This window comes from Lytechinus variegatus, chromosome 13 (genome assembly GCF_018143015.1).
Source record: "Lytechinus variegatus isolate NC3 chromosome 13, Lvar_3.0, whole genome shotgun sequence".
NCBI classification, from domain to species: domain Eukaryota; kingdom Metazoa; phylum Echinodermata; class Echinoidea; order Temnopleuroida; family Toxopneustidae; genus Lytechinus; species Lytechinus variegatus.
This window is the reverse complement of record NC_054752.1, coordinates 11,919,587-11,946,925: the sequence shown is the minus strand read 5'-3', so window position 1 is coordinate 11,946,925 and position 27,339 is coordinate 11,919,587. Positions and strand designations below refer to the sequence as shown.

Here is a 27,339-nt window from a genome sequence, read left to right as displayed (position 1 = left end):
GATTTGACCTCCATTCCATTTTTAGTTACTGTACCTTGAATTTACCTTGAAGTTACCTTAAAGGTCAAGTCCACCTCAGAAAAATGTTGATTTGAATAAATAGAGAAAAATCAGAAAAGCACAATGCTGAAGATTGTCTGATGTTTCCTCTATTGATTCAAATCAACATTTTTCTGGGGTGGACTTGGCCTTTAAATGCTGCCAGGCAATGTTTGGGAGTTACATGATGGTCTAGTCAATACTTCAATATGCGAAGGTCGATCAAATCAACACACCTACAGGTGGCTATTGGGCAGAATTGTGCATTTTTATTGGAAATCGCAAGAATCCCAAAATATATGAGTTGAGGGAGTGAGTGGGTCTGTGTGTCTTTCTGTGTGTGAGAGGATGTCGCCATGAGCAATTTTGGATTGGCAATCTATCCCAAGGTCCCAGGGGAAAAGCTATTTTATATCCATTTCTACAAAGGTCCGGTCAGTTTTCCAAGCTAGAATATAATGACCAACTCTTTGAGTATATCCAGCATTACGCTCTATCCTCTCAAGTTGTGGAAAGAATCTTACAGGGATATGTTGCCAGCTCACAAAGCATATGGTTGCAGTTATGAGTACATATAGTTGACATTTTATTAGAAACATCATTATTTTGTGGCTTGTTGTGAATTTATTGAGGTTTATTTCATTTCTGACTGACTGATTGATTGATTAATTTTCCTGAGAATAGAGTAAGAAAATAAACTGACAGGATAGCTCATGAATGTGGTCCTTAACAATGTTACTGATGACAAAGTACACTTATGAAAAAGCACTTGTAAGCATTTTTTCTTGTAATTTTAAGCAATATACAACCACTTCTATTTTCACTAACACAGGCAGTTTATTTTCTTAATGAATTCTTTAAAATACTCAAAATTCTCTTTTCTCACCTATGGAACACATTTTTTTCACACACTCAAAATTTTCTGTAACGATGCTTCCTGCGATATGCTTTACAAGACCGCAGTAACTACATGTATGTTGTAGCATGAAAACTGAATATAATTTTGGGTTTAATAATTAATTTTCAAGAGTCATTATTACTCAAAATATGCCTGCTGTTGGGCAGAGATGAAGTCTCAGAAGTGACACACACAGAGATGCCAAGTTCAAAAAAATGTAATGCATGAGATTTTCATGACTCGGCGTCTCTGCTCACGCGCAGCCAGTACTTACACTTGTACGTTTCGAAAATCCATGCGATGCACGCACGCATTCATCGTATCATGTACTAGCTGTGCGCTGACTGCACTCTCGATTCGTCTCATGTGCCGGGGTAGACGTGACGGTGTGCGAAGGCGGTCGGCCAGTGCGTATAATCTAGTGAATAATGCTACTTTTTCTCTTTTTTTTCTGTCGGGTCCGGATGCGTGAGAAAAATGGGTGCCATGCGTGAGATCGTGAGATGCGTGAGTCTCACGCACAATGCATGAGACTTGGTAGCCCTGCACACATCTTATTAGCCACATGAAAAATCAGATTTTTAATGAGGGATGAGCCGAGTTGACAGCCCATTTTATTCCATAACAATAACAGCTATATAATACGCTGAAAATGAGACAGTGTTGACAGATGGGTAGAAATGCATATTGGTGGGGGAGGCAGATGCAGCTGTAGGTCAGAGATAGAATTAGGATTAAAATACTTTATTTTTTCCAATAATCAATTATTTTTTCAAAAATTTAATCTTAAATTAAAACAGATATAAACATAATAAATTAGAAATATAATCTACAATCAACAATCAGAATTTGATTTTACTCAAATAATCTAAGCCTTCTTGCATCAACAGTAGCTTTAAATTTTGTTGTAGATTTTCTGCATTTTACTACAAAAATAAAACATCATCGAAAAATGAAAGTTTTGAATTTAATAATTTTGTTTCCCTTTGGGAAAGAAAGAATTAAATTTCAAATGTGCTGAATACATGCACATGCATGCCTGCATCAAGGAATCCTTTACGTTTAGCTTTTTATTCTTCTCTACACTACAAGCAGAGAAGACCTTTGTCAACCACTGGATAAGACGGAAATGCTCCAGCCAATGAAGCTGAATTCTGATCATGAAATAAACGAGGTCAAGATAACCCACAACGTCGTCTCTCATATGATTGATTTTCAATCGTGACCCCATCCTTCAGATATAATAATCATCAAAGTAGGCCTAATATAGCTTTATCCAAACCAATTTGCTATGTTACGTACTTGCGTATTTAGGTTACTGCACATTAATGGTAACTACATATATGCTGAATTAGCTTAGCAATAAGGGCCCTGTTACACAAACGGTTGAAATCGATCCGACCAACCACAACTATGGAAAGCCAACAGAGCCAAAATTTATGTCTGTTCAAAATGCTTTCAAGATAACTCCTGGGATGTAAACTATTCATCCAAGTATTTTTATTTGACAATTAAGTGTTTAGGACAGCGTCGTTAATACATGAAAGTGACTGGCAATTTTACCCTCGTCAAGATTACCCCTTAAAGGTCAAGTCCACCCCAGAAAAAAATGTTGAGTGGAATAAAGAGAGAAAAGTCAAACTAGCATAATACTGAACATTTTATAATTTTTTTTAATAGAAATTAAGAAAGTTATGACATTTTAAAGTTTCGTTTATTTTTCTCAAACCAGTGATATGCACAACTCAGTGACATGCAAATGAGACAGTCGATGATGGCCCTTACTGGCTATTTCTTTTGTTTTTATTTTTTTAATTATGCAATATTTAATTTTTTACAGATTTGAGAATAAAGACCAACTTGACTGAACCATATTATTAAACAATGCTAATTCCACATGTTCAGGGAAAAATTAATCGTTGTTTTCACTTGACAATGAGGAGAAAATTAGAATATTTCTTATTTCATATAATAAAATACAAAAGAAATAGTGAGTGGATGACGTCATCAGTCTTCTCATTTGCATACCAACCAGGATGTACGCATAATTTTTTTGTGAAATTAAGCAAAACTTTGAAATATCATGATAAATTTCTTATTTTTCATCCAATTTTTTAAATGAAATTTTCAGTGTTATACCCCCATCTCACTAGGAAGGCGACCATGGCGATCGGCAATCTGTGTAAATCCCGCAAAAAATACCCTGCAAACACGGCATGCATGTTCCCTTTCTATCTATGAGGGTAAAGTTTTACTTTATGTTTTTAGAGTGTGTATATAGAATAAAAATATGTCATTAGTAGAGCTCTGCAGAAAGAACAAAGTAATTTATTTCTAGTTCTAGATGGCCCCTTCCCCCCACACCGCCTTTATTTGATAATTAAAACGCAGGATAGCATGCCATTAGTGCCATGGATGAAATGTTAACGAGTTGGATCAAATGTTAATGATGTTGACACATACAGGTGAATACAATAATTATGATCATTAGAACCTTACAGAATCTTTGTTAACAACAGAAAACACCTGACCATAACATCTTCTGGCCACAAAATGATTTCTCAAACACAATTAAGAAATGGTCCAAGATATATCACATCCCAACATCATTTCCTTCCAAATAGTGGGTGTCAAACATGGATAATGATCTTTTAAAAAATCTTCAGATAATGATCTGGGCCCAATCATACAAAGAATTACGATCTATCCAATCGATCATAACTATGGAAATCAATCAGTATCATAATTTCTTCTACAGAAAATTTGTAAAATGTCTTTTGTAAACAAAGAACACACCAAATTGGCAAGAAATCAATGAATTTATGGATCTACATTCATATCTAGAACAAATTTTGAACGAAAATGCATTTTATATGTTGACTTTGCTGGCTTTCCATAGTTGCAATTGATTAGATCAACTGCAACTCTTTGTAAGACGCAGCCCAGGCATTTTCTTATAAAAATAAAATCAATCATTCCTTTCTCATTCTTCCTAACATAGTCTCATCCCTCATGATCATTAAAAGAAACAGAAATAATAATAATAATAATTAAGACTTATATCGCGCCAAATCCACTCTGTAGAGTGCTCAAGGCGCTTTTTAGGAAATTATAAAAGAAATTAAGAAGAATTGAACAGAAATGTTTTGAGGTAATTTTTGAAAGTTTCAGAAGTCAAGCACTGTTTCGAGGATGAGTAAACAAATGATCTTTCACCCCAAGTTTTGGAAACTTTGGGGGTAACAAGAGAATTGGAAAGGGAGGAACGTAAGGATCTTGAAGGGGTATAACTTTTGATCAGTGAAATAAGGTACTGGGGAGATGAGCCATGAACACAATGGAAAGTTAACAACAAAATCTTGAACATATTACGCTGTTTTACAGGGAGCCAATGTAAGGATCTTAAAATAGGAGTAATGTGAGTGCGCCTGGTGGATAGAGAAACGATGCGAGCGGCAGCATTTTGAAGTTTCTGAACTTTCACTAACTGATTCTGGGGTAGATTAAACAATAGGGAATTTCCAAAATCAAGACGGGACGAAATTAAAGCGTGAACCAATTTTTCTGTGGCCGGTCGAGACAAGTAATTCCTAATAAAACCAATATTTCGCAATTGGTAGCGAACTGATCTACAAATAAAAGAAATGTGATTCGACATTGTCATGTGAGAATCAAAAACTATACCCAGATTGCGACAAGAACTTGACAAATTTACAGTGAGACCAGAAAATGAAATGGAGTCGATGTGGATGTGGAAAATCAAGAATCAAAATAGTCTTCAGTTCCAAAATTTACTGGACTCGCCAAACTATGAAAAAAAATCAACTCACTTATACAGAAGGAAAAAAAACACAATAATCATGCTGATAGTCCTCAATACCAAAATTGTTGGATCATAAAATGAAGCTTACATACAACCAGGAATTCTGACATGATAAAATAGTCAATTATCCGTTTTAATACTGATAAATTTTTTTTGTATATATTGCAGAATTTCAGGTAATTCCACTATCATCATAATATTATCATAAATGAAAACTTATAGAAAATCATTGGAATGTTCACATAAGAGAACAGACTTATTTTTCCTTTCATAAAATTAAAGGCAAGGTACAGGACATGCACAAAAACTCAATACAGAAAGATCCACATACACCTACCTTCCTCGATCACTTTAAAAGAAAATCTACAGGTATCTACAGATAAGGTTGAATGTATGACAGTTTCCCTACATGACTGCTAGCCTGAAACACTATTTTATTTGAAAGCAGGTGAACTATCTTACAAATTAAGGTTCTTCATGATGTAACTGTTTGAATGAAGCCAGTGAATTTAATCACTCAGGCCCTTATTCTGAAGTCGGGATTAACTTAAACTCTGGTTTTAAGTTGTGGTTTAACTATGGAAAGCCAGTTGTTACATAAATATCTAACAGTAGAGGTTCAATGTATCAGCTCATTTGACTCCCCAAAACATTATCAACTGCCTGAGAAGGATTAGTTTGACAGTCTTCTTCACCATTACAGAATTAGTAGAGTACAGTAAACATGAGAAGCATTCACTGTAAACAAAATTTTGAAACGTTTGGCTTCCCATAATTTTTAGCACAGAGTTAGACCATGGTCTAAGTTAAACCTGACTTCAGAACATGGGCCTCAGACTTACATGTTACTTCCTTGTCCAAATCTTCGTACTGTGAGCATCGACAGATCTGTTGGATCAGCGCGGGAGGAAGACGATTAAACACCTTCAATGTGCACAGGCGAGAGTAGATGATCTCTATGTCCTCTACTGTACGGTCAACAGGTCTGGAGATTAAAGAGGAGGAAAAAAACAGACATGATTTGCAATCAAATGATAACGATACAAACAAACTTGAAAGCTCCTGTTCTGGACAGATTCAAAGCACTTCAAAAAGAGAGTATATGCATCTGACGAACATCTAAATATTTTAAGCATACATAAAATTATGGCCATTCACCTTAATCAATTTCATCATACTTACTTACAAATGTTTAACAATTTTAAAGAGACATGGTACGCTTTTTACAATCAATTTATACAATTGCTCTGCCCCATATCATGAAAGAATACAATTGATACTATGATTATCTGATTGATTTTAATTACAAATTTAAACTAAGCAAGGGAATGAATATACATGTAAGGGATACATGGACCTGTAACATAATAGTTGCAATTACCCATCCAATGTCAGTCTATCCTTTTACAAAAGCACAACTGATTGTGAATTCAATATTGTTCAAAATCTTTTATGTTGCTGGGCCCTGGTCGCATAATGCAGGAAAAGAGTAAGCAGTAAACCTAAATGCTACCAAGCCAGGGGGTGTTTCACAAAGATTTAAGTAGAGTCACACTTTATTGTGCGCATCCTCTTGGCATGATCTGACCAATGCGGTCATACCTTTTATACCAGACACCAACAGGCATTTAAGTGCGACTCTAAGGGGGTGTTGCAAGAAAATATTTGCAATCAATTGTAAATATTCTGTTGTAATTTTACAACTGATTGATCAATTTTAACTATATTAGATTACACTCCTTGTTTCATGGAGCAGATTAGCAATCAATCGCAAATTTGTAATTCATTGCACGGCATATGCTTGATTTTGGGAATAAAACTAGACTTGCAATTGATCGCAAGTTTCTTACAAGGCCCCATAAGTCATTCTTAAATCTTTGTGAAACACCCTCGTGATCTTTGAAAACACAAGATGAATGAATGTTTGCTACAAAGAAGGATTGTGTGTAGACGGTGACAGTACTATCAAAGCGGTGTCTATCATCACCACTTCTTGACTTTTTCCTAATAATAGCCTAGGATTTCATCAGATGAATCAAATCATTTTCTCATTCTTTGGTGATGGAAGAACATCTTGGCAAACTAAAGATTGTGATTTATTGACATAAAACACTGCAATATGTGCTTTTTAGCTCCCACAATCAATATGGGTGAAATTGAGTGCAATTTTGAAATGAAACGCAAACATTGCAGTCAATTACACTCTCTCTCTCTCTCCCTCTCTCTCTCTCTCTCTCACTCTCTCTGGAAATATTGATTTCTCTTAGTAGAAAAAGAGGCAAAATTAATATTCTCAGAATGATTCAGTCCCTTAAAATCAATCGGGTAAAATAAATGGAAGTGATCATTGACGCAGTAGATACAAAGCAATACACTTTCCTTGCTACCTCTTATATAAGGAACTTAATTTATTGAAGCTGCACTTTTTGCAGTGTGATCATGTATATCAAATTATTTTTCCAGCTATGTTTAACTCCATCAAATTTAGCCATTTTACAACGATGAATGAATTCTTCAAAAATAGCATTTATCTGAATATCATTATTCTTCCCAGTTTGATGAAATTGATCGTAGTCTTTTTTAGTGTCAGATTACAGTACAATCTATCATGCATCCAAACTTTTCAATTCCTTGCCCAGCAACACTATAACAATTAATGACAGTAAATCTTTTAGCAAGCAAATCAACACATATCTGATAATATTATTCTACTTCTTTCCTTCTCTTATTATCAAACATTACATTGTTTTACTTTCTGTTACGCTATTTTAATATTTATATCCTTTTATGTTACTTTTTATTGCTGAAGGTTCTATATTTTCCTTTAGGTTGATGTTGTTGATATCATTTTGATTATGTTTTCGTCACAATATATTCTGATTGGTTGTATTTAAATCCTTTGCTTTTTATAACTTATGTATTCTTGTATTTTCTTTCAATCATGGTTTCACTCGAAATAGCTGAACACTGATTGCTGACAAATACTTGTGTATATATATATATATATATATATATATATATATATATATATATATATATATATATATATATAGAGGCATCTTGGTTTTCCACGTATTGCCAATAAAAAGACATCAGGAATGCGAAACAAATTCACGAGTAATGCAGTTTTTGTAATGCCAACAATTAAGTTCTTTTATTCTTTATAAGTTCTTTTAAAAGAACTTAATTGTTGGCATTACAAAAACTGCATTACTCGTGAATTTGTTTCGCATTCCTGATATATATATATAAACAATGAATAAAAGTCAAATTAAATTTTTAAAAATATATAACAACACACAGCCATGTACAGGAAAAAATATGGTCTCTGAAACAAATTTCATGGAAAATAGCATATGGATATGACTTATGCACATCAGCCGCTAAGCCCAGGTAGGGGCACTTTTTTTCCAAAACCGTATACGAAAAACATAAAGATGACAATGGTGGTGGAGATAATTCACTACACCCATTTGTATCAATTGGCATTATATTATCTTCTGTCTTTCTTTGTCACTTTTTTTCTCTCCCTCTCTCTCTCTCTGTCTCTCTCTCATCCTAATCCTATCCCCAATTTTCCCTTCCTCCATGCAGATGAGCTTGAGGTGAGGTGTGGCATAATTCAAGCATTTCTTGCAAAAAAATATATTACATGGAGACTCTGTTATTTACATGTGATGAATAACAAACAGCTATCTATCCATTTCCATCCACAAGAATTAATTTTTAAGGGAAAAAGACACTGACACCATATTGTAATATATACTGCATCTTCATGGAATCTGAATTGGTAAATAATTGATTATATTGCACAGCCATAAATTACCAAATCCACTTTTACTGGATGATGATGATAATGAGCTGTATCATAATGATTTCCGATGGAGCCAGGCTGCTTGCCAATTCATTAACGGTGAAGGGGTTTCTGGTTCACTCGGATGGTTCCAAGACGTACGTATAGAATTCAATAGGCTGAGATCAGTATGCATTCTGGGTAATCTTCCAACCATGAAATGGGGAAATTAGCCTTACCGCTTCATCTCGTCAATCTAATTTTTAAAGGGACTGATCAGGTTGATCAGGAAAACATTTTTACCATCAAACAGATGTGTTATTCATTGTCACTAGATACAGTGTGTTCAGAGGGACTCTACATGGAAGTAAAAGATCATCAATACTCTAAATTCATACATTGATTTGAAATAAAAATAATTATATTCATACGTTGTTTCATGTTTTAGGATTTAAAAGTTTATATCTTAATATGTTCAAAGTAGACCATCAATACTCAAAATGCATACACTGATCTAGAAATAGATTAATAATACTTTGATGTTTTAAGGTAAAAATGTTTATATTTCAAGGTTTAAAGTAATAAACCACCAAATACATTGCTTTTGCATTGATCTTGAAATAAGAATGAATTAGTTATACTTTAATGTTTCAAGGTTTACAAACTTATAGTTTAAGGTTTAAAGGAATAGACCGTCAAAACTCAAAATTATGATCTTTAAAGAAATGAATTAATTATATTTCTTTTAAGTGTTGATTGATGTTTTGTGCTGATTCTGTGATAATTTTTTACAGTTGAAAATGATACATACTATAAATCAAGAAAACTGTAGACCTACTGTGAATATCCATCACAAATTATATCTTACATCAAAAGGAATAATCAGTTGTTCTCACCTGTATTTATCATCATCACCATCACATCATAGCATATTGTAGAATAATGTACAGGGCTCCATAACACAAAGCATAACGGTTGATCGTAAAATTGATTTTTACAATTGATTGTACATAGTAGTCAGGGCAATCAATCGTAAAAATTTGTTCTACAATCATTGCTAAGCTTTGTGTTACGGGCTCCAGATCAGACAGTGGTGGTATGTCATGCATGGCACGTGTCCGCTCACTATTTTGCGATAATGGGATAAATACATGCATCGGCGAGCAACTTCATCAAATTATTTCTGGCAGGTAGCTTCGCATCAGCACGTGTAACAAATATGCTCAGTGGCTGCAGGGCCAACGGACAGATTTTCGTCCAATTTGGAGGGTTTATGCTTGAAAGTCACACCTTTGCTTGCGCCTGTAGGGAGATTGATGTAATATACATGTAGGGGATGCATACCGCAATAACATATGGGAAGAATGGATAGTCGGGATAATGAAGGAGAGAGAAGCAGGCTGAAGGAGGAAAAGATGGGTGGCCAACAGATGAGATAAAAAAGGAGGGCAGAGAGTATAAGTCAAGATGGAGAGGATAAAGAGGAGATAAAAGAAAGAGAACTTAGAAGAAAAAAAAAGAGAATGGGAGAAATAAGAACTTGGGGTCAAGAAATAGGATTGACAGAAAGAATTTTATATAAGAAAATTGAGGTGAGAAAAACAGCTTGGGATGGGGAGAACAAAGGGGAGATTGAGAAGAGAGAAAAAGAATGGGAAACATAATTGACAGAAGGGACGAAATGAAAACATGACATTGGGGAGGGGAGGAGGGAGAAAAAAGGAACTAGGGAGGGAGATAAGAAAAGAGATTAAGGATAGAAGATGAAGCGAAAGAACAGAATTGAGAGAAGGAAATTGGAGATTAAAGAACGAGAAGAAAAATTATTTCTTTAAATGCAATGTTAACAGAGAAATGAATACCTCATTGTATAAAGGATTGAAGGAATTGAAATATTGAAATATCAATATCAGATAAAATCCAAGCTAAAATTTTTCATATCCAGAGCAAAATACGGATTTGAAGAACAATCAGCGCATCAAAAATGCCTCTTGGTAACTTGAGAAACCTCATCTCATACGAGAATGCCTCAAAAGATACCACCTACATGCAAGAATGGTACTGGATTGTATTATAATAAGGTAGGGATGACCAAACCATTTTGAAATGAATGCCAAGATGTCTATAGGTGGTTTCAACCGCCTCGATCACAAGAATCCCCGTTAAATTACGAGAACATTTTTATGCTAAAAAATACCTGTTAATTATTCCTGCATTCACACCGCCCCAAAACATACCCTTCGGAATAAGTTCCTGAAGTTACGAGCATGCGCAGTATGGTCTGATAAGCAGGCAAGGCGCGAGATTCAAAATCAGTAGCCCAGCAGCCATCCACAGCTCCCGCGCTCAACGACGCCCAACGACACGATGGGCTAAAAGTTCCCGTAGATTGCTTTCACATCGCCAAAATACCTGCGACCTTGGAAAAATCCCCGCAAAAGTTCTTGTAATTTCGCCAAGTACCTACTATTTAGCGGGTATTTTCTTTCCTGGAAATTACGCGTAGTTTGCTTTCACATTACCAAAATACCTGGTATTTTCTGATAGGGGAAAATTTCCCGATCAGAGAATACCTGGAACTGACGAACTTCGAGGCGGTCTTAAACCACCTTATGACTAAATGTTGGCTAAAAATTCTACTAAGGAAATGATTGAGTTCATAGCTGCAGTTTGAAAGTGCACTCTAGAAAATATTGGACAAAAAATGCTCCATGAGGTTAATTATGTGTCCAACCACCAACATTGGGCATTTTTATTTATCCAGTGTTATGAAAATTTTGCCCATTTTGAAGCAATTGCTGCTTAATTTTTAACCTTACTGGACAATATGCTTCCCGCATCGGGTAATATACTGTCCCAAATTGGTTGGACAAAATGCTGGTTAAAAGCTTTGCTTTTTAGTGGACTCCCCCTCATTTCCATTTGCGCTCAATATTATGCTGTTTTTTTGTTTTTCGAAGTACATGTAAGAATGCTCGTCTGTAAAATTGTTTTCGATTTGTATCATTTTATAATACTTTGTATTATGTTTTGAATGGAAATGGAATAAAGAATGAATTGAATATTACCCAACAGTTTTTATAGTGTGGTAAGGCATCATAAATATAATATTTAACAATTAGTATACTTTTTCTATTAACACATGACTTATGCAAACACTTAATGCTATGAATTTATGAGTCCATATTTTGGTTCATTGAGCAATTTCCTTTCAGAAAATATATACCTTCACTATCATAGGATGTATACTCAGTCAGTGAGATAATTACTTTTGAATTTAAAAAGGCAACACAGAAGCAAAAGTCACCATGCAATGCGAAAGTAGGCAACCTCATGGCACATGACCATATAAATTTTTAAAATGTAAACATTAATAGCAATCATACTGTATCAGCCAACCATGTATCCCGGTTGGTAAGAACAGTGTCACGCAGTGTGATCACAGTGTGTTCACAAAGTGGACTATGTGAAAAATATTATTCACACTGTGGGCAATTCAACAGTGTGAGTGTTCACAGCGTGTTCACATGGTCCACTATGTGAATATGTGTTTCACACTGTTGAAATGCTCAAATTCAACAGTGTGAAGATATTTTCACACTGTGGACACCTCAACAGTGTGACTGTTCACAGCGTGTTCACATGGTCAACTATGTGAATATGTGATTCACACTGTTGAAATGCTCAAATTCAACAGTGTGAAGATATTTTCACACTGTGGACACCTCAACAGTGTGACTGTTCACAGCGTGTTCACATGGTCCACTATGTGAATATGTGATTCACACTGTTGACATGCTCAAATTCAACAGTGTGAAGATATTTTCACACTGTGGACACCTCAACAGTGTGACTGTTCACGGCGTGTTCACATGGTCAACTGTGTGAATATGTGATTCACACTGTTGAAATGCTCAACTTCAACAGTGTGAAGACATATTCACACTGTGGACATCTCAACATTGTGACTGTTCACAGCGTGTTCACATGGTCGACTATGTGAATATGTGATTCACACTGTTGAAATGCTCAAATTCAAGAGTGTGAAGATATATTCACACTGTGGACATCTCAACAGTGTGACTGTTCACAGCGTGTTCACATGGTCGACTATGTGTATATGTGATTCAGGGACTCAGCTTTAAGGTGGGTGAGAGTGATCACCCTCTACCACTCTCCCTAACCCTTTTTGGTAGAGCCATTTATCACTTGCCTCAGCAATAGCTTAACAAGAGTGTCAGTCAATGATCAAACTGTTGGAGTCAACCTTGAGAACCTCACTTTCCGTCAAGGTTTTGTTAATAACACACAATTACATCGTAAGCTATAACACACTTGCTTGCAACAATGACATTAAAGAGTTCAAAGAGATAAATATTGCATCGATCTGATTGCTTGTCTCCTTTGATTTGTAACTAAGTGGACTTTCCTCCATCCATTTTTAAATCAGACAAGAGAGTCCCCCTTGTATAATTCAAAGAAGAGCTTTTTGTAGTGCTCCCCCAATGCTCCCCTTAAAAATTTCAGGAGAGTTTTTTTCATTGCTCCCCTCATAATTATTAAACTGAGTCCCTGGTGATTCCCACTGCTGAAATGCTCACATTTAACAGTGTGAAGGTGATTTCACATTTTATTGCACCCTTTGAGCACACTGAGGGAAACTGTGTTATTTCCAGTATGAACGTACTGTCAAATACCAAACTTCTCTTCCTTGCCGGTCGCCTCTTGCACTTCTTCCCGACAGAGAAGTGATTTCGTATGGGATGTGCATCTTTAAAAATTCATGGAGGGATTAGATGGGATTTGAATATTGGAACGGGCCTGGGGAAATGGCATGGGAGATAAAATGAAAAAGTCCTGGAAGCGTTTCCAGCTAAAAAGGTGGCGCTACCTACACTTGGTGCATCTTAAAGCATGGGTAGTACGAGGCTGGAGGAAGTGTTATATGTTTTTTGTATGGTGAGGATTGCAAATCAAGAATATTATAGGTGAGAGACTACATGTAGGTAACGCAGGGCATGGAACTTTGCATTATGAGCTTGCCCCACAACTTCTATCTTTCTATCTATCTCTCTCTCACATTCTCTCCCCTTTCCACTCTCTCTGTCAGTCGCTCTTTCTCTCTCTCTTATTCTAGCTTACTCCTCTCTCTGTATATCTCCTACTTTGAGAGCATTTTATTAACAGAGTATTACATAATTATATGTAGTGACAATAGGCATATTCTTTAAGATTTACCTGCCACGATCTCCATAAGATATGAACGTATTACCATAGACCAAGATGGAATCACCTGCCTACTTAATGTATACACTCTCAGTACTTCCAATTAATCAATTTATGTCCAAAATACACTATTCACATAATCCACCTGTATGAAAAACTCCTCTTTATCTTTATGTCTATAACTGACAGCGGTTCTATCTATTGTACAGTGGCATGGCAATTGCTCCGAAAGCAATTGCTCCATGCTTTATTTTGTCAAAGGTGAAGGGTTAGGGTTGAAATAGGATTTTATGTTCCGTTTCAGGCAGTGGCGTACCTAGGAATTTCCAGAGGGGGGGCAAAAAAAAAAAGGTCTTCAAGCTTGTAAGGGGGGCAATAAAGGTATTCAAGCTCGTCAGGGGGCAGGGATACATCCTTTGTATGGGTTGTGACTCAGGGCAGACCAGCCCCGACCCCCCCCCCACCCCGTGGGTACACTGGTGGTTTAAGGTTAGGTTTAGGATAGGGTATAGTGTCAAATCCAGGGTTGAAGTTGGTCATCCCATTAGTGTCCATAAATGTCATGGAACCAAATTGTACAGTATATTCTCGCTCCATTTTAACCCCCAGAAAACTGAGCCTGCATATATTTGAGCTGGAGTCTAAGGAAAACGTGTGTAATATTAACAAAAGCATTCCATCTCCAGTGGGTTGCCTATTTTGCAGCATTTTCAATTGTAGGAACAAATTATACAGAACCAAAAAGACAGCTTATTAATATAAGTATGTGCAAGTTCATTAAGGAATCCAACTCAGTTGGTGATTTCAAGTACGGTGTTGACCTTTTGGTGTTAGGTCAATTTTTACACGATTATAACGCCAAACATAAAATGAAGATGGTCCAGAAAAGTAACTCACTAGTTGTTGAGGTGTCAATAATATGATCTGGATCAGTTTTGCAAACTATGAAGAAGTTTTGGAGCCAGGGGAAGCCATCCAAATTTCAACACCAACACCAATACCAACACCGGACTTAAAATCACTCAGTGTCTGTGAAAGCAGATTTCTCCCACAATCCCCATTGCCTTGTGTAAGCTGAATGGGAGGAGTAGTGAGGAAGACTCTTCGCAGGCTTACAGCCAAAGCCTCAATGGAGACAGATTCCACAACATAGAAAATCTATTGAAAATGCCCGTCAAATCACAATGAACAGCTGAGAGGTCTTTGTCAAAAGTTGGTGAACTGGGACAACTGATCATTGTAAAATTTTGAGCCAACGAAAAATTGCAAATGCGTTGTTTTCCAGAGTCTCGGACAACACTGCTGTTTTGATCCACCGATTTTCAGCAAAGACAGCTTTGTCATGAAGGACTTTTGACAATAGATTCAGAACACATCTGCATAGTGGTTGCAAAACCTCTCTAATATTGCAGAGAGAAAGGCTCATAACCTCCCCAAACATACATGCATTATGGTTAGTTAAACTTATTTAATATAAAGCGAAAATGATAAAATAAATCTCTGAAGGTAAAACCTTAAAAGACAATTCATAATCATGTAACTGTCTCTGATATCACCAAACTCTGGTGAGAGAAGATAAAGGGGGTTCAGGAAAAAGAGAAAGAGGGATGAAAAGAGAAGATGGCAGACATGGGGAGAGAGAAAGAGCGTGCAGAGAGAAGGGGGTATAAAAATAAAGGGGGAGACAGAGAGAAAGACAGGGGTAGAAAGCGGGAGACAGACAGAGAGTGAGAGGGGAAATGAAAAAGCAGAGATCTAGACACCAGACACAGTGGCATGCCCTTGGGTAAATGGAGATACTTGTTAGCTTTGAATTATCCAAATCACCGAGTCTCATTATTGGATTAAATTCTTACACACAGCATGTACAACCATGTACATAGTGTATATTGTTGCTATAGGCCTGCCTTTTATACAGGTCAAAATTAGAACTGAAGATCAATCTTTTAATGCTCCTCAAATTGGCATCATTCAATCATTTTCTATTCCTTTTCATACGTTGCAAAAATAAAATATGGTACATAAGATTATTAGAAATTAAAGATGCAAGAATAATATAATGAGCAGTTGCCAATTTGTTTTTTTTTTCATTTTACACAGTGACTTGATCTTATCTACATGTTGCCAATTTAAAGTGTGTAATGATTAGCCCCTGAAAGTTAAACAACAGCAGACCTGCACTGGGAAATGTGCCATTTTTTCAGTGTACATTTTTCTCTTTGTTATCATATTCCACATATGTGATTGCTAGCATTATGGATTTACCATACACAACTGTACAATATCTAAAACTATTTGTAGATAGATTACAAGGTTTCCTTGATATTTTGCTCTGCGGGCAATTGCTCAGATGGAAAATCTTCACAATAGACTAAATATACCCATAAAACCTAATTTCCAAAAGTAAATAAACCTTAATCCTTAAATTTGCATTATTTGGAACCAAAAACTCTATTACAAGAACCCTATGCCCTCTGAGATATCAAGACCGGAGCAATTGTCGCAAGAGCAAATGTCATGTCCCCAGTACAAGTATTTTTTCCATTCACATGAAACGAGTCCAAAGATGTAAAGTTCATGCATCTAGACCATAAAAAAGAGGACTTAAGAAAGATTGTGACTTGATACCCACTCCAAGCTAAAATGCTGCTTCTATTTTTATGAGATACCTGCTAAAAGAATCAATTTTGTTCCTTAGCTGTTAATAGTAAAAGATGAAAGGGAGACCGCAGCTGTTTAGTGCGTGATATTGATCAGTGCCATGGGCATCCTCCTTCGAGATGTGGCCATGGATGTATCCAGTGTTCTACAAGATCTCTTCTTGAGAAATGCATCGATGGGTTGAGTCAACATCATATTTCCAAGAACAAAATCAATTTCGGACTTAAACCAATATAGATCCCAGAAATGAAGGTGACACAGAAGAAATGACCGTTTTCTTGATGTGCTATACTAGAGGCATATGCATGTGCAGGGGCAAGAATCTGGAGACTTTTAATCTCTCCTTATTCTCTCTCTCTCTCTTTCTTTCTTTGTTCTAAACTATACATTCAACTAGATTTATGCTCTAATTTTCACTACGTTATTTGTATTTGTGTTTTTTGTTTATTTATACAAATATTTTAATAGGAGGCTGCACTCTACAAGCTTCGCTTTTTAGCAGCCTCCTCCGTTTCCAACCTGTTTGTATGGTTATCTTGATTAACATACATTTTCCTTGTTTTATTGATTATGAGGTGTATCAAACAAAACTAATTGAAAATGAAATATCTATAGACTCTTCTGTATTCGGAGCTTTGAGTTACTAAAATTAAAGATTACAAATGTAGTCAGGTTGATTATGTACTACCTGTTGTGAATGGCTAACTCGGTCCGAGGAAAAGGATCTTCAATTTCAATTTCAAGGAACAACTATAGATGCTAATTTGAATTTGTATATGCAGAGAACAGATACAGTGGCAGATTGAGGCTAGGGTGGAAGGGGGACTAGCCCCCTTCATACTTTGAGAACTGCTTGCAGAACAAACATATTGTTGCTTATTGGTTAAAGACAGTACTTACAGCAAAATATTATTTCATGAAAAAGTCTTTAAAATCAAGGTTAATTGTCATCATATCATCATATGGTGCTAAAGCCGGGGTAATAGTATGCAGCGTTTAGAAACATTTGTATTAAGCGCTATATAAATGTTGCATATTATTATCATATACCTAGATCTGGTATATTAATTAATGTAAGTGCTTTGTGTAATCACATATTATTATTATCATATATCTAGATCTGGTATATTAATGTAAGTGCTTAGTGTAATCATGAAGTCTTAGCTCAAAACCGATAATTCTGAGGACCAGTAACACAGAAGATGAAAAAAATGTGGGACAGTGTGTTAACAATGCTTGGAAAATATCCAACATTTGCTGGAATTCTGTGATTATTTTGCTCAATTCTCGACAATTACAGATTTTCTTCCACAGCCACTTGGCACATATTTTTAATTTCTACATACAAACATTTGGATGGTAATTTTATTGGATTCTGTTTGAACTCATTGTGAGATCATTACCACAACTGGGGTCCGTTGCAGAAAGAGTTGCGTTTAAACGCAAGTCAAAAAATCAATCGCAAGTCCCAAATGCCCGGTGTTGATTGGTTGAAAATCAAGTTGCGCATGATTTTTAGAGTTGCGTTTGATTGCAACTCTTTCTGCAACGAGCCCCAGGGCCCCATCTTACAAAAAGTTACGGTTGATCCGATCAATCGCAACTATGGACAGCCAGCAACATCAACATTTATCATTCATGTTTGTTCAAAATATTTTCTTATTTTCTAACTATGATGTATATTCACGCATTCATTGTTTCCTTAAAAATTCACTGTGCTTCTCTTTCTTTACAAAGGACATTGTGCAAATTTCCTATAGAAAAACTTATGACACTGATCTGGATTTCCATAGAGTTATGATTGATCAATCGTAACTCTTTGTAAGAAGGGACCCTGGAATTGTCATCTGCATCACCTCACCTGCTCTAATACAAAAACTGGATTTCCCACTATCTTTTTTGCCTGCCGGTGCTTTTGTGCTATACACAACATGTAGTGTTTTTATGAACACTTTACTATAGCTCAACAAAGATTCTTATGGGAGAATATTCAGAGCTTAGTATTCATAAGTGAATTGAAGGTTATGTACAATAGGCAGACTTCCGCATCCTGATAAATCAATGTGTACCGTACAGCGGAAGTCACATCTACACCGGGGAGTGCATCTATTAAAGGTAGATGGATCCCAACCTGTAGGGAATAGATTATACTATCCACTGCTAGTTATAGCCTCTGAAACTTGATAATGGGGTTAACAGTCCTCGGCTCAATCGCTTCATATGACTTGGAGAGGTGGTATGGGATTATCAACAGCCGGTTTTAAAGGAAATGGGATGGTGTTTTCGCTTTTTATTAACAGCAGCAAAAATGGTAGCATTTATTCGCTTTGTTTAAATGTAATGTATTATATATTATTATATTAATCTTTCTTAAGTACAAGTATAGTATCAAGTAAAAAGACCAAAAAAAAATATATGAAAAAGCACATTCTGTTCAGGGGTAAAGCCAAGATATGGTCAACAAAGATATTGTGTCAAAACATGCCACAACACTCATTTGATGCACTTGTTGGATGTACATTTTAAAGATAAAGATAAAGTATTCTTATGTCCCTTGTAAAGCTTCTTGTAATCAAAAATATTATTTAATCATAAACCTTTTATCTTAATTAGAATTGTGTCAAAATGCATCTGTTAACACCCCCCCCCAAAAAAAATGCAATTCACTTAATTAGTAGAAGCAGTAGAAAAAATTGTAGCAAGATGATTATATAGACACATTAGTAGAAGTAGGAGTAACTAGTGGTAGTAGTAGCAGCAGCAGCATTAGTAGCAGTAGTAGATAGTAGTGGTAGTAGTAGTAGTAGTAGTAGTAGTAGTAGTAGTAGTAGTAGTAGTAGTAGTAGTAGCAGCAGCAGCAGCAGCAGCAGCAGCAGCAGCAGCAGCAGTAGTAGTAGAGTAGCAAATTGCAACAGTTCAAAATTCCCATTAACATGAAAATTATCTTTAAACATTAGAACTAGGCCATCATTAACAAACTCACTTTTTATCCAATCTCAACGCCCAATCAGTTGACATCTTCCCCTGACGAAGAGGCGATGGAGATCGTCCGCACACCGCTGGAGGATGCTGAGGCGATTGATGCGGCCGTGTCGCCATATTTTGCTCGCAAATTGCTTGAATTCGCTTTGTACAGTATTTATCCTCGTTGTAAAGATAACTCCTCACACGGTATTATATAGACATGAAATGGAATCTTGTTCAAGTAAGCCTTATTCCCGCTGATTACGACTGGTCAACTCACCATACGCGAACGGGAGGCCCGATCCGAGGACAGGTGCACAGCATGTCGCATGCATGGAAACTAATGCAGTAAGTATCGCACGTCGCAAACCATGCACGATAAGCAGAAGTGTCTTACCCGACCCCTCGACCTCCCAATATCATGATGAGTTGCTTGCGCTCTTTAGATGTTCCAGTTTTCACATGCTGGCCGGCTGAACGGGAAAAGTCCCCATCAACACGCATATCTTTTCGATGGAGAGTGAACGAGAGAAGGAACTCCTATCGATTTCGACTCGTGTTTCCAACACAGAGCGACTTGACATCCTTAACTGATGCTCAATTGGTGGTTAGTTGTGGATGGTGGGATGGGCCAGCTCAATAATCGGGGCCGCTTTCACCCACCGACTCAAGTCCTAGTGAATCAAAAGCCGTTAATCCTTTTTTTAGGAAGGAGCAGCCGGCGGAAAAGTGGGGGGAGTGCCACTGTGATTTTTTTTCAAGTAGACCTAGGCCCCCTAGGCCTTTGATTAAATAGACTTACTTGCTTTAAAAGACAGAAAAAAGGTAAATCTAAATCGTTAATGTTCTTTGGGAGAAGGGCCCGGAGAAGGGGTGGCGGAAAAGTGGCTGGACGCGTTAAGTTGGCCTATTTTTACAAGTAAATAAAACCTTGTTTAAAGAGACAGAAAAAGAAAGAAGAAAAAAAATGGAGTATCTCATTTCTTTCATTCATCTTCCTCTTTTTAGAAGAGCATTACTTGGAAAGGGAGGCGTCTAACTAGTGGAAAAAATGTGCTATTTTCACAGGAAACTTTGCAGGTAATAAGTGATACACTAATAATGTCCACGTGTCTTAGAATTACTCAAAACAGTGAATCAAATGACATATTTGATTTTGACATGAAGCAAATAACTATGCACATTAGTGTCACGTTCAATATGTCATTCGACTTGTTTTTTTCGTGCCTTTTGACTCTCACTTTCTTTACACAACTGGGAAGAGTTTACGAGTCTTTAATTACTGTCGTAGAAAGGTTTTGTGTATTTCATTGATAAAAAACATTAGGGGGCCTACTATGACATCTCCTATAATCTAATCCCCCATCAGAATAGGTAGCTAGTACCCGCTCCATATAAGCCCTATAAAATAATTCATAAGAAAGGTTTCCTCTTATAGATTGGGACTTTTTGCATCACCAAGACCAAGTTCACTTGAATTTTAACTAGAACCTATTACCATGATAATGAAAAGTTAAGTTTGGTTTGGCTTCACTATACGTACTACATGAGAACATGAAATGGGTCACTCTATTCCACTGGTGTACAGATTATCATGACTAAGAAAAATCGGATGAAAGTAAATGGAAAAGGGTTTAGATATAAAACTATTTGTCTTAGTATCACGACAAAAGGTATGTAGGCCTATTGAAATATATAGTTTTTGGTATAAAAATGTTATTTTTTGGCTCGATCACTTCACTGTCTTGCTAATTGTTTTATTTTTCGCAAATCCTGCCCAAGACATCGTGGGCCCCCGAAAACTTTTAGTTTATTACACGGCCCTGCTCAATTCAGACCATGATACAAAAAAATGACAGCTGACTTATTGAACTATCATCAATTTTCATATTAATGCACGCCTATAATCCCCTTTAGATAAAAAGACCTGACTTATATAGGAGATTGTGTGCATAAGCTTCCCTTTCTACAACTTGAGCGAAAAGACCAACCGAAACTTGGGGGGGTATTTATTGACACAAGCCCAATGACCTATTTGGGGGAGTGGGGTGGAGGCCAATACTTCTGGTAAACTGAATACAATCAATATTTTCTCTAGAACACTATTTTAGCTGTAACTTGATTTCGGTATACCATATTCATATCCCCCCCCTAAAAAAAAGGACAAAATTTAGAGATTCATGACCAACATGACTGAGAAAAAAAAGGAAAGGAAAAGTGGTAAAATACAATACATTTCTTGTAATGTTATAGGCCTAGGACAAATGTCATTTTTACCATTCAATTAATCGATGTTTACTCCCAGGCCTACTTCATATCAATGAAATGTTGTTCATGAACCTTTCACATAATCAGGTTTTCATCTTTAAAAGCGGATATTTTCCCACATAAATATCTAGTGCCTCCCCCTCCCTCAAAACATTTGACCCATCACGGCGTCTGTTCATAAGATGCCTAATTATAAATAAGAATTCACGTTCAAGTACAAGCAGTTAAAAATCGACGAGGCTATACCCGGGGGGGGGGGCCACTTACATTGACGAGTGGATACCATGCGCGACCAAAAAACACGTAAAAAGGATGTCATTTTCACGATAGGGCACGTTACGTACGTAACGTGATAAGGGTGTCAAAAACACAAAAATAATGAAAAAAGGGTATCTATTTTGCTAGGAAAATTATGTGTTTAGGGTCGAATTTGCGGGGATGATAAAACAAAATTAAAATGTTTTATAAAGGATGTCCTTTTTGCCCCAACACTTCGTGTTTAGAGTCCGATTTGCGCGAGGTGTAGAAGGTGGGGTCGTACTAAACCAAATAAGGTAAAGCCGACGACCGAAGGACCCGTAACAATAAAACATTCCTGTACTTGTTTAGGGGTTCATTTCAGGGAATATTTGCCAAGAGTATCGTTTTGTTTCCAATACTTGTTAAGGGTAGGGTTTCACACGCCAATACTTGTTAAGGGGTGCATTTTCAGAATAGGGAAATTACGTGTTTAGGGTGCTTTTCGAGACCCCATGGTCGCGCATGGTATCCACTCGTGAATGGAAGTGGCCCCCCCCCCCCGGGGGGGGGCTATACATGTGTAGTGGTTGCGAAGAAAATAATCTAGATACTCAAAATTCTATTGGAACATAAAATCGGCCAATGAGAAGAGGAAATGTGACTTTTATCGGAGTTCGGGGGTCTCCACTCCCTTCTCCTCCCCCCCCCCAAAAAAAAAAAAAATCATCCAGTGACAATATTATGAAGATAGGGTTGGATTACCCAGGACAATCAGAGAGAGTGTGTGTAGTTGAGTTTTGTAAGACGTGTATCAATCAGATATGATTATTTACGTCTGGACCGACCTTTAACGTCACCATCCGGAAGACGTGATCAGGGCTCGAACCTCTACATCAATTTGTAACTTCCCAACAGCTTGGATTACAGGCGCACGCTACAACGTCCAGAGAGAGATTTGGGAATGAAGGAAAGATCTGATGGCGCCCTTCAAAATTCACGACATTGGTAACGTTGGTTTCACTGCTATGATCAGCCGCGGTCCTGCTAACACAGTCTGAATGCCGCGAGTGGGGAAAGACTGGTGGAGGCCTGAGTGGGAATTGAGATTGTTTAAGGGGGTATCTCACTGGGCTTGAAACTAGTTCGCGACTAGTTCGCGACTACAAATTTTGCTAGTTGCAGAGACGTCTCCGCGACATCTCTGAGACGTCTCATGAAAATTACAGAGTCTCCGAGGAGTCGCAAGAAGATTAAACATGTTTAATATTTTTGGAGACTGTTTCTAGTCTCCGCGACGTCTCCGAGAAGTCTCCATCAGTTGCTGCGACGTCTCGGTGACTAATGATATCCGCGACTGCTGAGACGTCGCCGCGATGTCTCCGCGATGTCTCAGAGACGTCTCAGAGACATCGCGAAGACCTGCTGGAGACAAAAAAAAATTATAGTACATTGCGGAGACGTCTCCGCGACACTTCTTCACACTGTTTGACCCACTTCAGAAACCACGTGACTGAACGCGTGCTGATATCCCTCCTCCTGCTCCAAGTCAGGTGTATGATCTTTCAAACGTTCCATCGACACGTCTCCTTGGTGAGAGCGCAAGCCATTTTTGTCTCCGAGACGTCTCCGCGACTGCAGCGACTGATAAGTTGGAGACTGTCGCGGCGACGTCTCCGTTGGTGAGATAGGGCCTATAGGTCTAGGTTTAGCCATAAACCGACTTTTTTCATGTACGCTCCTTAACCCCAACCTATCCTCCGACATTGTCATCCCCGTCCCTATAACAAAATAATTGTTCGGGATACTCTGTATAAATCCCCATTGTTCCCTGAAGTGAAAGATACCCGAGTAGAAGCCATTCCAATTAGGGCAAAAACAAGAGGAGCAAAGGGGCAAGTGCCCCCCCCCCACCTCCTTCTTCCCCTGGACTTATTTTTATTTTTATTGTTTTTTTTGTGTGGGCTTGTCCCGAGAAAGATCGAACAGGATCATTTTTAGTGCCACGGGCACAACCCTCCCCCCCCCCCCGAAAATCCAAGAATCCCCCTTGATCCGTTGTATTTGGCATCTTTTTTATCGCAATTTCCCATTCTTGAATGAATTATAATGGGAAATTTCTCCTAAATCGGGATATGACATGTTCGGTCCATTAAGGGGTGGGGCGGATCCAGGATTTTCCAAAGGGGGGGGGGGCACATTTTTCCGAGGGTAAAAAAGTTTTTAACCTTCAAGGGGCACACTTATGTATGTTTTAACGGCATTTATAGGTTACAAAGTTTAATTGTGTCCCCCTGGATCCGCCAGTGGGTCCATTACATGTTTCGAACGAAATCTGATGATTTTTTTTCGTTTGTTCTGAGTTTTATTGAGGTTGTATATACATACGGTATCCGTTTTGTTCTTATATACTGCTAGTATGACATACAACACCCTAGATCAATAACTGCAATAGATTATAAATGTCCATGCTGGTTTAATGTGAATAAAAACTAATCCTCGTATACCTCACTTTAAAATGTTGATATTGTTTCAGTAGCGTACCGTGGGTGCTGGGGAGGGCACCAGCAACATTTTTGAGACACTTAATGAGCGCACGAAGCGCGCTCAGTTGTCAGGTATACTGACCTAATAGAGACATTTTAAAACAGTGCCATTAAACAGATATATATGTATCTGACTGATCAAATATTGCGAGCGCGAAGCGCGAGCTGAAAATTTTTGATATTCAGACGTAGAAAGGGACATTATAAGCATATTTTTGTTATCATGTTACGTACCGTTCTCGCTAAACAAACAATGCGAGCGCGAAGCGCAATCTTAAATTTTTGTATATATTGACCCCAAACATGGACATTTTAAGGACTATATTTTAGGGATCCATTCAGAACATACATATTTCACCATAGTCTTCTAATGCGAGTGCCAAGTGCGACTTGAAAATATAAGAAATTCAGACTTGAAGAGGGGCATTCTACGGCTTGTTTGTAGGAATTCACTGAGACCATACGTATTTCACTAACCAAATGATGCGAGCGCGAAGCGCAAGCTGAACATTTTTTATATTCAAATCAGAAAAAGGGACATTTTAAGGACTGAATTTAGGAATTCACGACGAGCAGACATATCTCACCAATCCCTTAATGCGAACAAAAGCACGGACAGGAAATTTTTTATATTAAGACCTTAAAATGGGGCGAACACTTTAAGTAGTCATGAAAAAGAAGCATATGTCACTACATAAAACAATAACAGCTCGAAGTGCGAGGAAATATATTTGGTGTATATTGACTTGATTTGACAACGTCACGTCTGTCAAATGTACTTGAAAACTATAGTATTCCGAAAAAATATTTGATCTATTATATCTAGTTAAACAGAAAATGCGAGCACCAGGAACACTGAATACATAGGCCCTGAGAAATTATGTTTCATAAAGATATGAAAAATGGGTTTTTTAAATATAATATACAGTAACATAGCATAATTATAATATAACATTATAATGAACAATATTTTTTTCTTTCCCATTACGTTTCTTTTCCTTTTGTCCTTTTCCCAGGCTTTTTTTTTGCCAGCCGATGCCCCCCTCCCCGTATTTACGTCACTGTATTGTTTATACAACGCTGTTTATGCACCTATTACCTTGGTTGTTTAAACAGTTTAAACAAGTGTTTAGATTATTAAACAACAAGTGTACTCGTTATAATTTTAATTCCCATTAATGATGGCTATTTAAACTGTTAAATATTTACTGAAAAGTTCATCGTAGTAAAGAGCGTTGACTTGTATAAAACGTTAAACAGCGTTTTTAGGTGTAAATCTCATTACAGTATTTTAAAATGCATTCCACAGTAACGTCATAGAGGGCGCACTTGTAAATCATGGAAGTATACCATATGCATTAATGGTACATTGTAACTAGGTGTGCACTTGTTCTTAAAAAAAAAACATTGAAAGATCGTTGAAATTAGGGGGCAATTTCCAAAGTCGTCCAGCTGTCTTGCTATGGAAATGGGGGGGGGGGGGGCTTAGGGTGTGTTTATGAGGTTGTTAGACGTGGGTGTGACATAATTATGGAGAGTGCCCCCGCCCCTTCCTGTCATGCGACTGCTTATGTACAAATACAATCGTATCTAAAATATTAAGTTAACATAAAAAAAAATATTCAAATACAATACAGATCCATGCAGATGAAAAAAAATGTATTCTTCATCAACATCACATATTTTACAGGGTGGTTGTATATATATAGCTCAGGTGAAGAAGTTTGCGGAATATCCTGGTACATGTATTATCTTATTGGTCAATGATTGATGGAAATAGCAAAGGATGCATTTTCTGCGGTTTTCCTTTCTTTTTTTTTTCAGGGGAGGGGGTGATGACAATTACTTAACATTACATATTCAAGAAAAATATAAATTTTTACAAATATTGGTTTTAGTAGACCCCCCCCCTTCATCTCCAATTGTACTCTTCTTTATTTTGCTTTAATTTAGAATGTCAGGCCATCTATTATCTTGTGCCATAACCTAATAATAATGATTTTGTTACAAAAAATAACAAGTTGCAATCTTTACTAAATAATATCATATATTATTCATTCATTTGCATTGTCTTTTCTCCCCCTATATAACCATATATATATATATATATATATATATATAATATATATATATATATATATATATATATATATATATATATATATATACTATACATATAAACATATATATATATATACATATACTATATATATATATATATATATATATTCATTCATTCATTTATCTATTTTGTTGATTGATTAATTGATTTATTTGTTGATTTATTTTACTTATTTATTAATCTATTCATTCATTCGTTAATTTTGTCCAGTATTTTAATTGTTTATTCATGTTTCATGTATGTCCATTTCTTTAAGTTACAACCCCGTAAGCAAGGGCGTCAATAATTAGGGAGTACGATTGATTCTCTTTTCAGACGGAAAAAAAAATGTACAAGCAAAAAAATAGAAATGAAAGTGCACCATAAAAATTGTTTTAAGAATATTTTCGTACCCTAGAATCTATTTTCTTCCAACTGTTTCTTGTTTTGGAAAAGTTAGGGGGTTGGACCCCCCCGCCCCCTGGCTACGCGGCCCGGGCTTGTATTATTATTATGATAATTTTTTTTTGGGGGGGGGTAAAGCGTCTTTCCCTTAACGTTTGTGATTTGATTCGCGAAGAACGGGCTCACCCGTTCTTATTTCATTAAACTATTTATCAATGACAAAACTAAAGGATATCATTAACAGGAAAACGGTCAATGACCATATTTCACTTAAAAACAGCAGAGCGAACAGGACCTCACTATATACTCCATAAACATCTATGATCATCTGTAGTAGCTGCAATTAAGGTAAATTCATATGTACATAAGATACTATAA

The 27,339-nt window shown here is 36.8% G+C and overlaps 1 protein-coding gene across 1 annotated transcript in view; it reads right to left on the bottom strand.

The window, feature by feature from the left end:
• Window positions 1-20,021, bottom strand: part of LOC121426644 (rap guanine nucleotide exchange factor 4-like) — a 33,766-nt gene extending 13,745 nt beyond the window's left edge. The window contains exons 1-2 of the mRNA XM_041623014.1: window positions 19,424-20,021; window positions 5,603-5,745 (exon numbers count right to left, since the gene is read on the bottom strand). Of these exons, the coding sequence (XP_041478948.1) occupies window positions 5,603-5,745; window positions 19,424-19,539 (259 nt within the window). The 5' untranslated portion in view covers window positions 19,540-20,021. The remainder of the gene's footprint in view (window positions 1-5,602; window positions 5,746-19,423) is intronic.
• Window positions 20,022-27,339: the final 7,318 nt, after the last annotated feature.